The 17,635-nt window shown below is 39.9% G+C and overlaps 1 protein-coding gene across 1 annotated transcript in view; it reads right to left on the reverse strand.

Annotated features, from left to right (window-relative positions):
- The window catches only part of LOC123230963 (major vault protein), a 28,611-nt gene that overhangs the window by 6,419 nt on the left and 4,557 nt on the right, over positions 1-17,635 (reverse strand). Inside the window, exons 2-10 of the mRNA XM_044657160.1 lie at positions 12,461-12,640; positions 11,874-12,072; positions 8,444-8,564; positions 6,042-6,173; positions 5,420-5,514; positions 4,156-4,392; positions 3,770-4,066; positions 861-1,105; positions 527-724 (exon numbers count right to left, since the gene is read on the reverse strand). Of these exons, the coding sequence (XP_044513095.1) occupies positions 527-724; positions 861-1,105; positions 3,770-4,066; positions 4,156-4,392; positions 5,420-5,514; positions 6,042-6,173; positions 8,444-8,564; positions 11,874-12,072; positions 12,461-12,640 (1,704 nt within the window). The remainder of the gene's footprint in view (positions 1-526; positions 725-860; positions 1,106-3,769; positions 4,067-4,155; positions 4,393-5,419; positions 5,515-6,041; positions 6,174-8,443; positions 8,565-11,873; positions 12,073-12,460; positions 12,641-17,635) is intronic.

Below are 17,635 nucleotides of genomic sequence, written 5' to 3' on the forward strand. Positions count from 1 at the left end.
TCCAGGACTAGAACTATATCAACTGCACCAACCAGCTGCCTATAAATAAACTCTTTTTATTTGGCTTTTGAAGTTCTTTACAACCTAGTTTGGTGCTATGTGTCTGATTTTGTTATACATTATTCCTGTGTGTGGAAAAAATAACTCCACTCCACCCCATGACACCCACAATGGCCTAGCATGGTCAGCATGCAATGTTTCGATGGAGGGAGGAGTGAGTTGAAAAGCCATTCACAATTCTCCCCTACTCCAAATGCCCTTCCTTCCTCAAATATCTTATTTACTCTATGTATTACTTATAAATATTTTCTTCCCAAAGAATGTAAGCTCTCTGAAAGGATAATTTCATTTTTGCCACTGTATCCAGGTTTTGCTTAGTTTGACTCGACTATTTCCTAGGGACTTCCCTTTCCATTACTCAGGGATTGGAGGTGAGTTTCCCTCCCAGTTCCTCCCCTCACCCCCATCTACAAAACTGACACTGGTCCTGGGAGAGGCCTGTGTGTCCATGGTGATCCCTAGTTACCAGTTGTAAGCCAGCTGCAGTTGTAGCCGGGCATGGTCCGCTGTTTCAATGGTGATGACATCAGTAAAGAAATCAGGCCCCAGCAGCAGGCAGAGTGTCCGGCGGGCGTGGGGACGCTTGGGCCGGCCAGCTGAGAGGGACAACACTGTGAACTGTTCCTCAGGACCAAGGCATACCAACTCTGGCCCAAACACAACCCTGTGGAAAGTACAAAGAGTGAGCCAAATAGAGAAACATCTTTTTTAGTATTTTTAATAGATCCCAGGACTGAGAGAAGGAAACCACCTAACATTCCACTCAGGATAGGAAGTCTTTTCCACATGCTTTTCCTGACCTTGCTTTCTTTTCTCTGTAGTCATACACTTGTACAGCAGCATTGTGCGGAACTCGGTAGCTCACAACTCGAGTCTTATCCCTGATGACAGAGAGCTCACGATTTCTCGATTCTCCCACTGCACCCCTGTCTGCCAGTGGATCTTGCCCTGAGCTCAGCAGTTCTTCCACCCCAGGTGGCAGCTCCTTCTCCCATAGTTCTTCATCTTGGGTCAGCATATAGGTTTCCCCAACAACAGCCCGGACCTAAAGAAAAGACCAGGGTAAAGAAATTCTCCAATAAGGCAGGGATAAGGAAATATAAAATCAAAAGTTTTAACCTATCCTGTTCCTTTTACCTTAATCTATGATCTTATCAAACCTTTTTACCTCTCTGTTAGGTGCTAGTAGGCAATTGATAAACATCTGTTGATGAATGAATGAAAAAATCTGGATTTTTGCTCTGCTACTAACTCATTAAGTGACTTTGGGCAAGTTTCTTCTCTCTCTGGGCCTCAGTTTTCTCCTGTACACAGGAAACTAGGGGAGGATAGAGTGGCAATTAGATGATTTCTGAGGTCCCTCCACTCTGAAACCTAGAGTGTTGAGATCTGAAATGCCATTTCTTGCCACCAGAGATCCCACCCATTTCTAAGAGCTTAGTTCAAATGCTTTGTCTTCCACTAAACCTTCTCCAATTTCTCTCCCATCTGTTACAATCTTCCCCCAGCCTATCCCAAGTCCTCACATAGAATTGTGCATATATCTCTCTTAATAAAGGTTTGATGAATTGAGTTTAATAAGGAACTTTTATGCAGAACATTGAGCTGGGCCCTAGAAGAAACATTAAGTTAAATAATATACAGTACCTGCCCTTATGGAAGTTCCAGCCTGATCATTTTTATTTTCTTATATGGCTGGCAAGCAACTACCTTCTGGTTTCTTCAGGTCCCAGGGAAAACCCTACCTACAGGAAGCCCTGTATTTCCTCCTTCTTCTACTTTTTTTAAAACTCCTACCTTCTTCTTATATTAAGGCAATTCCAAATGATGAGTATACCAGAGACATGGAATTTTTTTTGAGCCTGTGAGATGGATATGGTGTTATAGGTATGGAGAGGATCATTTACCAGAGACTTGGGAAAACTGAGTCAAAGTTTTTTTTTTTTTTTTTTTTTAATTTTAAACCCTTAACTTCTGTGTATTGACTTATAGGTGGAAGATTGGTAAGGGTAGGCAATGGGGGTCAAGTGACTTGCCCAGGGTCACACAGCTGGGAAGTGTCTGAGGCCGGATTTGAACCTAGGACCTCCTGTCTCTAGGCCTGGCTCTCAATCCACTGAGTTACCCAGCTGCCCCTGGGTCAAAGTTTTAACCATCAGATTGGAACTAGGTTGTTTACATTCATATACCTTACTCTGGTTGGTATTAGTAATGAGAAAAAAAAATCAGGTCAAGGTCTGGAAGAATCATTTGGTGAGAGGGCCACTGATTGAAGCTTATGGTTTACTTTACTCTTTAATCTGATTTATTTCACTCCAGGTTCCAGACAAAAGTCTGGCTATCCCCCTCATGTGGAATGCTCCTAATTTCTACCTTCTGGTTTCTTCAAGTCCCAGGGAAAATCCCACCTACAGGAAGCCCCGTATTTCCTTCTTCTTCTTTTTTTAAACTCCTACTTTCTGTCTTTGATTAGTACTAAGAAGAATGGTAAGGGCTAGGCAATGGAAGTTAAGTGACTTAGCCAGGAAGTATGTGAGTCCAGATTTAAACCTAAGACCTCCCATTTCTATTTATTAAGCCACCTAGCTGGCCCTATTCACTTACTTTAAATTCCTCTTCTTTCTAATGCCTTCTTTTTGTTGATTATTTCCTATTTAACCTGTATATAATTTATTTGTACATGGGAACTTGCATGCTATCACCCCTATTAGATTGTGAGGTTCTTGAGGGTAGGGATTGTTACATTTCTTTGTAACCCCAGGGCTTAGCACAGTGTTTGGCACATAGCAGGTGCTTAAAAAATTGTTTACTACTTCTATAAACCACTTAGAATCAAGATTTGAGTTCTAATTTTGGGAACTTTTAGACCTTTTAGGCTTACAGCCTAAAGAGAACTGTCTTTATTATTTGTAACCCAAGGGTTTAACACAATGCCTGGCATATAGTAGGAGCTTAATAAATGTTCATTGGATTAGGCTGGAGTTCTGTCACGTATAAGCTGTCTGGGAAGGTCACCTTTCTATTCTAGGCTTCTGTTTCTTCATCTAAAAAATGAAGATCTGATTCTACTGTGGGAAATAAGTGAGGTAAGATATCAGATAAGGGAGGCAAAATATTTCCATGGGACCTATAGCTCCATGGCCAATTCTGTGTAAACTGAAGTTTTAATACAAACTGAGGAAATTTCATATCAGTCATGATGAGAGTTGCTGAACTTGAAGTCAGGAAGATTTGTATTCAAATCCAGTTTCTGACACTAATTGTATGACCCTGAATAAGTCACTTAACATCTCTCAGTTTTCTCATCTGCAAAATGGAGACCATAATAACAGCTCCTCCCTTCCCTTCAGAGGGTTGTTACTAAGACTAAAGAAGATAGAGTAATTCTATTACAAATATGAATAATATGGAAATAGGTTTTGAGTACTAAGACATGTATAAACCAGTGGAATTGCTTGTCAGCTCTGGGAGAGGGGAAGGAAAAGGGGAGAGAGAGAAGATGAATCATATAACCATGGCAAACATTCTAAATAAATAAATAAATGTAATCAAAAATAAAATAAAATTCAAATAAAATGTGAAAAAAGAATAAAGGAGATAATGTATGTAAAGGAATTGATGAACCTTAATGAGCTCTCTAAGTCTAGCTATTATCATTCTTTAATTTCTGATCTGAGTTTGAAAGTCTTTCCCCGGGTTCCAGACTCACCTTGCCAGTCTTGACATCTCTCACATAGATGCCTTCATTCTCATCCAGAGGGATGGTCTGGCGTTGCTCTATCACTTCTACTTTGGCAGGGGGGACGTACTCCAGGGGTCCCCTGATCAGCCAGCGATCTCCGGCCCGCTTGCTGGAAACCTTTTCCTCACCAATCTCCCCCCCTTCTCCCTCCATCAGAGGCTGGAGGGCCCTCAGGAGCAGTCCTTCATCTTCTGACAGCACAAACACCTCCTGGATCCCTTGCTCTAAACTCTCCCCAGGCTGAAGGAAGAAGGATTTCTCCCCCTGTTGGGAAAAGACACGGAGTCAGGGTGGAACGGCGCTTTCTGGACGGTTGGCACCGGGGCCTGCCCCCGTCCTGCCGGCCTCGTCACCTTCACCACGCGCTTGTGCCCCAGCTGGTTCTTGCCGTCGGGCCCCACGGGATCGACGATCACACAGTAGTTCCGTGGACCCAGGGTGGTGATGTTCACGATTCCCAGCACCTCCTCGTAAACGTCAGGCACGTGGGCTTCGGCGTCCGCCTGGGTGACCAGCCACTCTTCTCCGGTGTGTCGAGGCACGCCTCTCACGTCGCGGAAGTTCTGCAGGGCCCGGAGGTGCAGGGCTATCTGTGAAGGCAGATGGGAGCTCGAGGGACCTTTCGCCTCTCAGGACCTCAAGAAGGATGTGATCTCCCACTCAGTGACCGTAACATTGATGCCAGGAGAGCCACCATTTAGAGGCTGCTATCTCATTTGATCTTGACCACCAACTCATCCTTTCTTTTTTAAAAAAATTTTTAAACCCTTACCTTCTGTCTTGGAGTTAATACTGTGCATTGGCTCCAAGGCAGAAGAGTGGTAAGGGTAGGCAATGGGGGTCAAGTGACTTGCCCAGGGTCACACAGCTGGGAAACTCATCCTTTCTTAGCCTTCCTCACCCTGATAGGATCTTTGGTCCCTTACTACAGACTGCTTCCTCCTCAATCCAAGGGACTTAGGAAAGCTATATGGATATAAGAGGGTCTTCCATTTACCCTAGTTCCAGAGTGACTCCCCAACATCTGCCAGTGAAGTTAGAAGAATGGGGTTAACTTATTCTTGTGTCATGGATGCCTTTGGGAGTCTGGTACCCATGGATTCCTTCTTAGAATAGGGATTTTCAATGCAGAAAATAAAATGTAAAGGATTACAAAGGAAATCAAGGCTATTGAAATATAATTTAAAAAATTAGGGGGCAGCTAGGTAGTTCAATTGTTTGAGAGCCAGGCCTACAGACAGGAGGTCCTGGGTTCAAATCTGGCATTAGATACTTCCTAGTCGTGTGACCCTGGGCATATCACTTGACCCCCATTGTCTAGCCCTTACCGCTCTTCTGCTTTAAAACCGATTTACAGTATTGATTCCAAGGCAAAAGGTAAGGGTTTAAAAATTTTTTTTTTAATTTAGAGACCCTAAAGGTAAGAACCAATGGGCTAAAGATTCTTGAAATGAGAGAACTGAATTTTCATTTTCTAGACTGATTGCTATTCATTTTCTCCCTTGATACTCCCCCTTATCCTGCTTTCCTACGAAACCTCATCATCCATGGGAGTCTCCCCACTCAGCTTCCTTTAGTCCTTGTGGGGTTCCTCCCATTCCCCGGGAGCTTATAAACCTTGTCTGTGAGGACCACAGCGTTGACCACGTCCAGAACTTCTTCAAACACACCTGGGAGGTAAGCCCCCACTGAGCGTACCAGCCATTCTTCTCCTGTCAGAGGTTGGAGGGAGTCATGTTAAAAGTGTGGAAACTTGACAAAACCCTGAAAAAGCAATCCCCTTCCATTCTGGTCATGAATGCTCCTTAGAACAGACAGATGTGGGCAGAGACTGAGATGCTACCTGTCTCTGGTTAGTCCTATCTAAAAAATTCTGCTCATTATCATTTATTTATGTTGCTTTCTCACCTCAGCAAAAAAAAATTTTTTTAAGGCTGATTTTGAACCTTGGGAGAAAAAAAAATCCCTTTGATATGGAGACTTCATAACTGTCAGTGTTTATGCATCTTTCAACCTCCTTCATATACTTTGCATTTTTCTTAACTTTAAACACTGACAAGTTCCTGAGGCTTCTTGGAGAGAGCTAAGTTCTCCATGCCCATGGTTCCTCCACCTTCCTCCCAGTCCTTCTCTTTTTAAACATATTTACCCTTATCCTTGTTCTCCCCATTCCAGATCATCCTTCCTTCCCTACCTCACCCCCGTTTCATCTGCCTCTAACCCTACTCTCTCCCCTTACCTGTCACCCTCACTTTGCCATCCCGGTCCAGACATTCCTTCCGGGCCCGTAGTCGAAGAGCCTGGTTGTGTCGGATCACTGTGGCCTGGATTGTCTCCACCACTTCTACCTCCTTTTGGGGGATGTATGTGCCTGGGAGGTTGGCATGGAAAGAGTGGAAACTGCATTATTATATTGTTCAGAAAACTGATTATCATACTGTTTAAATCTAATTTCATGTGACTAGAGATTGTTTGAATCCAGAATGTTGCCTTGATCTCAGTAATTCTCTAGGAATGCCAGAGATGGCTACAAGGAATTGTGGGCTCCCTTCATCCCCACCCTGAGTCCAAAACATTTTCTGTTTTGTGTTGATTTAACCAGAATGATGTTTTAGCTCTCCACCCAAGCTTTTGTACTGAATTCTCTTTGTGTTTTGGCTTTTTATTTTATTCTATTGAATATTTGTAATTGATTTTTAAAATTGAATACTTATATTGATATCCATCTCAATCGACTTTGCTTTGAAGCCGCCCTCTCTGCAAAATTGCTTAATTGCATGTGCAAAGTTCATATGCCCTTATCTAAATCCTATGTAATGTGAACCTTCCAGAGCCTGGAGAATATGGAGCCACACTATTTTCTACACTCTCTCCTCCACCAAATGAGCTAATAAATTTCTAAAACTACTTCAGATTTTGGGATTTGTTTTCAAGACTGACAAAAAGAAAGGGAAAAGAGTGAACAGAAAAGGTCAGGATAGTGTAATGCCCAGATTTTAAGCAATAAAAATATGAGGCTGTTTCCCAAAGAATAACATTATTTATTAATGTGAGCATGCAAATCCATTAAGAAAGAATGTTTTTTTTTTTCCCAGTGAGCTAGATGGCTCAGAGGATGGAGAGCCAGGCCTAGATTTGGGAAGTCCTGTATGCAAATCAGACGTTAGCTGTGTGACCCTGGACAGATCAAAATGCAAATTGTCTAGCCCTTACTTCTCTTCTGCATTGGAACCAATATATAGTATTGATTCTAAGAGAGAAGGTAAGGATTTAAAAAAAACCAACTGCATAATAATATGTATAAAACCCAGTGGAATTGCTTGTCAACTACAGGAGCGGGAAAGGAAGAGGAGAGGGAGACAATATGAATCATGTACCCATGGAAAATTTATTGTGAAAATTTGTTACTGGAATAAAGAAAAATTTTTAAAAAGTGTATCTTTCACCAGTCTTTTTTCTTCTTCTTCCCTTCTTAGGATTAATATTAAGTATTGGTTCCAAGGCAGAAAATCGGTAAGGGCTAGGCAATTGGTGTTAAGTGACTTATCCAAAGTCACACAGCTAGGACACTCTTGGTGGTGGCAAAAAGTTGGAAAATGAGGGGGTGTCCCTTGATTGGGGAATGGCTGAACAAATTGTGGTAGATGTTGGTGATGGAATACTATTGTGTTATAAGGAATGGTGAATTGATGGATTTCTGTAAGAACTGGAAAGACCTCCATGAATTGATGTGCAGTGAAATAAGCAGAACCAGGAGAACATCGTACCCAGAAACTGTAACACTGAGGGACGATCAAATGCTACTAATAGCAATGCAATGATCCAGGACAATTCTATGGGACTTAGGAGAAAGAATGTTATCCACACATCCAGAGAAAGAATAGAATATTCTCTGAAATAGAAATAGAAATCCAGAAGAAAACATGTGATTCATCATTTGTTTGTATGAGTATGCCATTTGGGGTTTTGGTTTTAAAGGATTGCTCTTTTACAAAAATGAATAATATGGAAATGGGTTCGAGTGATAATATATTTATGTATAATCCAATGGAGTTGATTGTCAACCCCAGGAGTGGGGAGGAATGAGGGGAGGGAGAACACATGAATCATGTAACCATGGAAAAAATTAAAAAGAACCCCCCCAAAAATTACAAAGTTGAACCCAGGACCTCCTATGGCTAGGTGTGGCTCTCTATCCACTAAGCTGCCCCTATATGCTTCTTGTAGCAATCTTTGGCTAAATAGTAAAAGTTGACTCAAGCAGGTTTTTGGTGGCTTTGGTCTTTTTCCTTATTTGGGACCCAATTATCACAAATCTAGATGATATCTTTAGCAATGACATAGAGGGCTTATGCTTTCAAATGTCTCAGAGAGAGAGTTCTTAATTATAAAGGAGTAGGACTCCATCCTGCTTACAAGGGGAGATTTTTCAAGGTGGGGTTATTTATCTGAATTCCTTAGGAAGAAAGGAATGAGGTATAAATTGGAGCCTCAAAGAGAGAATTTCAGAAATAGAAATAATTCAATATGAAAAAAATAAATCCTCAATAGGCTAGTGATCAGGGATCCTTTCTCATGTGAAACCTCCAGAATAGGGTCAAATCCTAAATAGTCAATGACGAATAGGGAGACAAGACTTACCAGGCCCTTCAAACAGCCACTCATCTCCTGCTATTCTCTCCCCTTTCTCATCTTTAAAGTCAAGCAAGGCTTTAAGGTGCAGTGCTGTATTGGGCAGAACCACCTGCAGTGGGGTTATGTCCTAGGAGAGAAGAGGAGAAATGAATGATCCTTCTCTGGGGCCCTCAGAATGAGAATCTCTCTCAAATATCTGAATAGGGAGACCTGAAATTCAAGGAGGAAGCCCAGTTTCAGAACTGGGTAATCAAGTTCTATCATAAACAGAAAAGACTGAAAAGGGCCCCTCAGCAGCAATTCTCTCCAGTTTTGATTTTCCTGAATCTTACTATTAGTGGAGCATCCTGAAGAGTTGGATTTTGTGAATTAGGGAGCAGAAAACCCTTTACTAGACATAAGTAGTAAATGCCCAAGTATCCCACTTATCACGTGGAATAGCAGATATAACATGGGACCTGGAATCCATCCTGATTCTTCCAATGACTAGCTTTGTGTAACCTTGGATAAGATGCTTAATCCCTTTGAGTCTCAGTTTCCTCCTCTGTAAAAAGTGGAGGTTAAGACTCTTGGTCTACATTAAAATCTAGTTGGTGAAATGATGAGGATCTTGGAAGCAAGTGATAATGCCATCTTAGCATTTAGTGGTAGTCTGGAACTATCTATCATTAGGAATACAGACACATTTTGTCATGTCCCTTGATTTTATAAGAATATATTTCAAAGGATTCAGAGATTCTCAAGCTAGAGTAGGTTGACAAAGGATTGAGAGGAAGGAGAGGGGGAAGAAGGCAAAGATCTTTCAAGAATGAATCCTACTGGTGAACATAAATGATTCCCATTAGTAAGAAAAAAGTCTTAACAAGAGGTCAAATGGTTATATAGAGACATCACTGATAAGTTCCAATTTTGGAAAAGCAAATGAGCAAAGTCAAGTAACTGAGACAAAAATACAAAAATGTGTCTCACAATGTTGTTAAGGACAATATAGACAGATGTGGGGAATAGGTTAGCAGTTAGGGAGATTTGGAAGTAGGTAAAAGACTGGACTTAAAAATAAAATGTAGCAATCTAACCTGTAAGGAGCCCTCTTAAAGAATGTTCTATATAGGTGTTGTCCTTAGTATTTGAGAAAAATGTAGATCACATAAGTAAAAACACATGTATCATGTGAAAGAATTGAGGTCCTTAGATAGTAGAATTGGTAGAGCAGTGGGTCAAATTTAGTAAGATTTTTTTTACCCTATTAAATTTAAAGTCCTCCCATTGAAACAGATAAAATTTTGGGAATAGTTAATATTCTAATCTAATCTAATGATAATATCAACACTTGCTTTAAGATCTAGTTACCTATAAATCCAGTAAAGATAATTCATTTAGTAGTAGTTAAATTAAAATAAGGAATAATATCTTTGTAGGAATAAGACTAGATACTAGAGTAAGTTAGAGATCATAGTTTTAATTCCCCAGTTGGCAGTTGAAGGGAGACTTCCCTTTTTTCAGTGGCCTCAAGCCCTTTGCAACATTAAGTTCCTGAAAACCACAAAATTTCCCTCTTCTTTCTCTGGCCCACTTTTTATTATTAAATAATTATAAATTAAGATACAGTCTTTAAAGAATTTTAATCATAACAGAATAGAGGCCATGAAGGGATGGAGTCTGAATGCCTCTTTTTTTTTTTGGCCTGTTTCCAAGTTGTTGGGTTGTTTTGTTTTTGTTTTTTGTCACAAGGAGAGATTTATCTATAGAGGGGAACCCGTTCAGACTATACAGGAGAAACTTTGGGTGAGGTTACTGTTTCTTTTATGTGTCTATTTCTTGTGAACAGGCCTTCTATATGTTTGTGTATGTTTGCCAATAATATTGTTTTCTTTGGAGAGAGAAGAAAAGCTGACAAGGTAAATAGTGAAGTCAGCAAGGTAAAAGGAAAATAAGGTTTCTATTACAGAATGTTGCTAGGAAAGTCTCTCTCTCTCTCAAAGTAATAGCAGGTGGCAGTTTGGAACTATGCTCAAAGGGCTATAAAAGAATGCCTGCCCTTTGATCCAGCCATACCATTGTTGGGTTTGTACCCCAAAGAGATCATAGATAAACAGACTTGTACAAAAATATTTATAGCCTTGCTTTTTGTGGTGGCAAAAAACTGGAAAAGGAGGGTATGTCCTTCAATTGGGGAATGGCTGAACAAATTGTGGTATATGCTGGTGATGGAATACTATTGTGCTCAAAGGAATAATAAACTGGAGGAATTCCATGTGAACTGGAAAGACCTCCAGGAATTGATGCAGAGCAAAAGGAGCAGAGCCAGAAGAACATTGTACACAGAGACTGATATACTGTGGTAAAATAGAATGTAATGGACTTCTGTACCAGCAGCAATGCAATGACCCAAGACAATTCTGAGGGATTTATGGAAAAGAATGCTACCCACATTCAGAGGAAGGACTGCAGGAGAGGAAACATATAAGAAAAACAATTGCTTGAACACATGGGTTGAGGCGGACATGATTGGGGATGTAGACTCAAAACTACCACACCAATGCAACTATCAACAATTTGGAAATAGGTCTTGATCAATGACACATGTTAAAACCAGTGGAAATGCGCATCGGTCATGGGTGGGGGGAGGGCGAGGGGTGAAGGGGAAAGTAGGAGCATGAATCATGTAACCATGTTAACTTTTCTAAAAAATGAATATTAATAAATGTTAAAAAAAGAAAGAAAAAAAAAGAAATAGGACATGTGCTCTGAAAGGGTCCCTTGTACTTTCTTGTACAGGTAGCATCATGCAATAATTCTCATGCAGTGTTAGACACATAATTAGGTCTTAAATCAGAAAACTAGACAAATATTGTAAGTAGATGTTTAGATTTATAATTTTTTGTAAACAAATTTTATTAATGAAAAGTATTGTTCAGAAAAAAAAAGTAATAGCAGGTGAGATTTTTTCTTGAGGAAAACAGGATAATTATGGAAGTTCAGGGGAAGGGGAAGAAAATGAGTTATATGGGAGAAGAGGTCTAATTATGGTAAACCAATGCATTTACAATGGACAATATGTTCAGGTTTTAAATACATATATACTGCTGCTCCTCTGTCTAGAATAGTTATAGGCTCACAGGAGCCTAATGAAAGATAGGATGGACCTTATATGCCATTCAGGTCCAGTGCATTCATTTAAGTATGATGAAACAGACAAAGAAGTACTGGTGGTCATAAACAAAAGAAAGGAGGTGAGAAAGTATGAGTATGTTTGGGGAATGACAATTCACAAAGAATACCAAAGAGCAGAAGTGGAGGGATTAGGGTAGGTAGGGCAGGAAGGAACTCCTTGCTAATTCAGCCCCCTTTTAGTGTCCACAAATACCCTTCACCCATAGTTCCTCTGTCTTCTAGCCCTAGCAGAGCAAAAGGACACAGGAGATATTCTAGGTACCTGCTGCAGCTCCTCCCCAGGGTACAATGGGAAGGGGTCCTGGGCCAGCCGGATCTCCAGGTCTGCATGCCGAAGTCGTGCTTGTCCTGTAGCTTCCTCAAATAGCACGAAGCCCTCTTTATCCCGGGCTACAGGGTTGGCTACAATGCAGTAATGTCGTGGTGGGACTGTCACCATACGTGATGGGGGAAACAGTACCCTGGTGAATAGAGGCAGAGTATAAGCGATTGTAAAGACCTTCCCTCCTCCTCTAATTCTTGTAACCCAGCTAGACATATCTAGAGAAAGATAGAGCAAGCCAATGCTATAGCTGGAGGATGGAAAATAAGACATGAACTCCAAGATAACAAAAAATTAGAATAAGTGAGCAAGAAATGTATTCCTCTAGTAGGCCAAGATCCTTCTGCCTGCTCACACACTGACTAGAGAGAGATATCACTCCTAGCTGGAAATAAGAATAGAGATAAATGATCTGGAGAGGGTTAAGCTAGTTCAACAAGTATTCCTTCTCCTCTTCCGCCCCCAAAATTTCCCTTTTAATATATTTTTCCTTTCTAGGACTCAGGGGTTCCTGATCTCATACCAACCTTTCATTGTCCTGCCGGATGTAGGTTTTGGGCCCAACCACCACACGGGATACATTGCTATTCTGGTCAAGCACATGGATGAAGTGGTATGGGGGGATTCGGATGATGGAATCTCCTTTATTTGCCATGGTGACTTCAGAGTTAGGAAGGCAGGAATCAGATCTGGTTAAAACAGGATCCCTGGAGTAGGGAGAAAGAATACGAATGAATGAAGGAAAGAACCACAGGGAGCAAAGGAGTAAAATGAAAGGAGGGAATGTGATGGAGCCATGAATAAATGTTGGCGATTCTCACAGAGAGACACCGCTCCTCTTGGCCAAAGGTCACGTACAAAGCTGAGCTGCTATGGTGAGGTGTGAGTACCTTACCTGGAGACAAATTCAAGGGGTATTTTTGTAAGCCTCTAGAGATGTTTATGTTCTGTCTCTGGGAAAGATTTAGACCTCTTGTACCAACCCTCCATAAATGAAAAATCTTTATGTCTTCTCACAGGGAGATGTTTCACAAATTTACATATATCTTGATATACGGATCTAATTGCCTAATAGAATTCTCTCATTATAAAAGTTTGCCTCTTTGTCATACTAAACAGAGCTTATGAGGGCAGCTGGGTAGTTCAGTGGATTGAGAGTCAGGCCTAGAGATGAGAGGTCCTAGGTTCAAATCCAGCCTCAGACACTTCCCAGCTGTGTGACCCTGGGCAAGTCACTTGACCCCCATTGCCCACCCTTACCACTCTTCCACCTAGGAGCCAATACACAGAAGTTAAGGGTTTAAAAAAATTTTTTTTAAAATGATAAATGGAGCTTATGCATAGCCCCCTTCTAGCTCTACTTTTGTATCTCTCTCTCCCTCTCTCCTTCCCTTTTTCTCTCAGTGACTAAACCCTGACATCAACAGGAATGTTATTTTGTGATATGATTAGGAATTACAATATTCTGCCCTGAAAGATCCTTTGAGGGCACATTCCCCAGTCTGTAGAATCTTGTGAGCTCCAAAGCAAATATATTGGAATTTGAGGCTGCCACCTGGAGACTTGTCTTTTGTCCAAGGTTAAAACTGAAAAGATTTAGGAATAAAAAGGTATGTGCTGCAGCCTGAAAACTGCTATAGGTGGATGTCTGTTCCTGGGAAAAGTTGAGATGACCTTAGAAGGATCATCTGGACTCAGTTTCCTGATTGTGCTTTTCCTTTTGTTGTGGGGGGGATTTGAGGTGAACCCCAGATTTGGGACAGGTACCTTTGCAAGAATGCAAGACTCCAAAATTTAGCTTAAAAATAAAAAGAGAAATTTATTAATTTGGTAGTGATGTTGAAAAGTCAGGAGACAGGCGCAAGAGTGGACACTACCTCCTAGAGGGGATGGATTCTAGGCTTCTTATACCTTTTTGACTGCAGGGTCTACGTGACCAAGGATGAAGGAATGGCATGAGATTGGGCAAAAGTGGGGGATGTTTGTCACCTTACTGGGGCTGGAGTGATGTTTACTGTCCATAATCAGATGTATATGTGTCCTTTGAAATCTAGGGAAGAATCCAAGGGGAATACTCCTCTCGGGAGCTTTCCTTATTGTGAGTCTCTGATGTCCAGAGTCATCTTTTCCTCAACATTATAAGAATGCAAGGAAGGAAAGGAATTTTCCTGTGTACCCTTACTTTCTGTCTTGGAATCAATAATGTGTATTGGTTCTAAGGCAGAAGAGTGGTATGGGCTAGGCAATGGGGATCAAGTGACTTGCTCAGGGTCACACAGCTGGGAAGTGTCTGAGACCAGATTTGACTGCCCATCTTTAGGCCTGGTTCCCACTCCAGTGAGCTACCCAGCTGCTCTCAAATTTTCCTGTTTTCTATTTGACCTGAAACACTTTTGGAGTTTTTGGGGTGTCCAAAGGAAAACCCAGGGTCCTATGCCATTTTCATAATAGTTAATTTTCCCCACCTGGTTTATTTTGAGCCTGGCTTTTGATACCTTGTGAATAATGTGGGTTTACTATGACTATTTACTATTACTAATAATTGGTTGTCAAATATGACTCATGCCTGGAATCAAAGAGAGCTAAGGGAGTTTTTTTTCCCTGTTATGTCAGGTCAGTCTGTGCTCTTGAGGGGATGAATCTTCATGCTGTTATAACTATGATTTTCCTTTTACCTTCTGTAGCAAGTTTCAATAATTTGGCTGTGAACTGTAGAAGTTTTGTAACTATTATACTGACTACTAATTGATCCAGGAACATCTCTGAGTTACTATAACAGGACACAAATATGAAAAATCTTATACTTTTCCCCCTTTCAATTTAATTTCCCCATAATTAGGTGTAAAAGCAGTTTCCAACATTTTAAAAAGAACTTTGAGTCTTAAATTCTTTCCCTTCCTCACCTTCCCACTGAGATGGTAAGCAATCTGATACAGATTTTACATTGGCAATTATATAAAACATTTTCCCATATTAAATCCTTTTCTGGAAGAAAACTCAAACAAAAAAATGAAGAAAATGAATGCTTTGGTCTGGATTCTTTTTCTGGAAGCAGATGACTTTTTTTTTATCATGAGTCCTTTGAGATTATTTTGGATCATTGTATTGTTGAGAATAACTAAATTATTTACTCACAGTTGTTCACTCTGCTTCAGTTTGTTTAAGTCTTTCCAGGTTTTTCTGAGCTTCTCTTGCTCATCATTTCTTATAGCACAAAAGTATTCTGTTACTATCACATAGTATAATTTATTCAGCCATTCCTCAGTTGAAGGGTATCAGCTCACTTTCCAAGTCTTTGTCCACATGAGAAGAGTTGCTTTAAATATGTATGTATATATATACATATATATGCATATATATATCGATCCTCTCCCTTTTTGTTTTTTATCTCTCTGTGATACAAACTTAGTAATGGTATTGCTGGGACAAAGGATCTGTTCTGTTTTATAGCCCTTTGGGCATTCATCCAAATTGCTCTCTAGAATGAACGAATCAGTTTACAACTCCTCCACAATGCATTCACGTTTCCATTTCCCCACATTCCTTCCAAGTTTTGTCATTTTCCTTTTCTATCATAAGCCAATATGATTGATGTGGGATGGTACCTCAAAATTGTTTTAATTAGAATTTTTCTGATTAATAGTGATTTAGAGCATTTTTTGCATGACTATGGTGAGCTTTAATTACTTTGAGAACTTTTGAACATTTATCAATTGGGGAATGACTTATATTCTTATACATTTGACTCATTTCTCTATGTAGTTGAGTAATTAGGTTTTTATTAGAATTCTTGTAAAATGTCTTTTGTACCTTTATGATTACTGTCTTATTCTCCATTCTATTTTCCCCTGTTTAGTTTCTGACCACATCCCTCAATGTTCCCTTTTATCTATTAGCCGTGCCCCACTTCTCTTATTCCCCTCCTACTTTCCTGTAGAGTAAAATGAATTGTTATGCCTAATTGTGTATGTTCTCCCCAATCTGGATGAGAGTAAGGTTCTCTTCCTACATCTCCTATGTTCCCCTCCACTGTAAAAGCTCTTTAATGCTTTTTTTATGTGTAACAATTTATCCCACTCTTTTCCCCTTTCCCCAATGCATTCCTCTTTCTCACACCTTATTTTTATTTTTTTAGATATCATCCCATCATATTCAACTGACACCCTTGTCCTTTGTCTTTGTATATTAAATCTAACTATACTACATCTAACTGCTTTATAAAAATCATCTTCCCATGTAGGGATGTAAATCTGTTGTCTTTTGATTTCTCTTCTTGTTTATTTTTTTATGTTTCTCTTGTGTCTTGCATTTGAGAGTTAAATTTTCCATTCTTTTCATTAGGAATGTCTGAAAGTCTTCTATTTCATTGAGTACCCATTTTCCTCCCTGAAGAATCATTCTTGATTTCACTGGGTAAGTGGTTCTTGGTTGATGTCCTAGCTCTTTTGCCCTCCCTCTGGAATATCATATTCTAGACTCTCTGATCCTTTAATCTGTTAAATCTTATGTTATTCTGACTGTGGCTCGCTAATATTTGGATTATTTCTTTTTGACTGCTTGCAGTATTTTCTCCTTGACCTGGGCATTCTGGAATTTGGTTATAATATTCCTGGGAGTTATCCTTTTGACATCTCTTTCAGGAAGTGATCAGTAGATTTTTTTCAATTTCTATTTTATCCTGTGGTTCTAGACTCCTGTAATCTCCTTTTGAGCAGTTGTCTGATCCTTTACCATCTTTGGCTGAGAGCTCCACAAGCCTTTGCTGGTGATTCAGCTGCTCCCAAGATCTGAGGCTGTGGTGGAGCCTGCCTTGGCATCCTGCTTTGAGTCTCACTTAAACCCCACTGCCCTAGATCTTTCACACCACCTTCTAAGTTGGGCTGCAAAATTATTTCACCTTGTCTTTTTGTGGGTTGTGCTGCTCCAGAATTGGTTTTAAGATGTTTTATCATAGTTGTTTGGAGGATAATTTTATAGAGATAAGGTAGGTTTGTGTACATTCTCCAACATTCTGGTTCTGCCCTTGTGTAGCATGGGTAGATTTGTCCCAAGATAGTCCAATTCCCCAAATGGTCCTGCGCTGTTTGTTATACTCTAACTTTCAAGGGTCTGCTCCCTCACCTGGTTTCAATGTCAGGGAACAAGCTCAAATCTAACTATTTTAATCTGTATTTGTGGTCAAATTATTGGGATAATATCCTTCAAAGGGAGGAATTAGACAAAGTAATAAGTAAAGATATAAAACTTTTCTAATTAAATGGAACAGTAAAATTTGAGAAAGCAACAGGAATTAAACTATATACATATGATAGACTTCCAAATGTATTTAGTATGGAAATTTTAGTAACAAGTACTCAAAACTGTATTAAGGATTTTACATATAAAATTTCATTGAAATTTTAAAGAAAGTGAAATTATTTTACCATTTTTAAGGTATCTAACAATTTTAAAAGACAGAAGGGTTAATTTGACAGGTTAGGGTCTCTTGAATTTTTTTGTAGATACTTATATTAGGTACAAAGTTTAGGTAAAATAATTTGGCAGCATTATCAGAACAGTTTCAGCTTTTGCTGCAACTAAGCCTCCATCTTCGCTCTGCTCCCTAGGTAAAGTAATTTAGAACCAAAGAAGCAAAGCCTCCTTCAGAGGTGTCCTGAGAATGAGTCTTACTCCAAGAATATCCAAGAGAAGATATTTCTGGG

This window comes from Gracilinanus agilis, chromosome 1 (genome assembly GCF_016433145.1).
Source record: "Gracilinanus agilis isolate LMUSP501 chromosome 1, AgileGrace, whole genome shotgun sequence".
NCBI lineage: Eukaryota > Metazoa > Chordata > Mammalia > Didelphimorphia > Didelphidae > Gracilinanus > Gracilinanus agilis.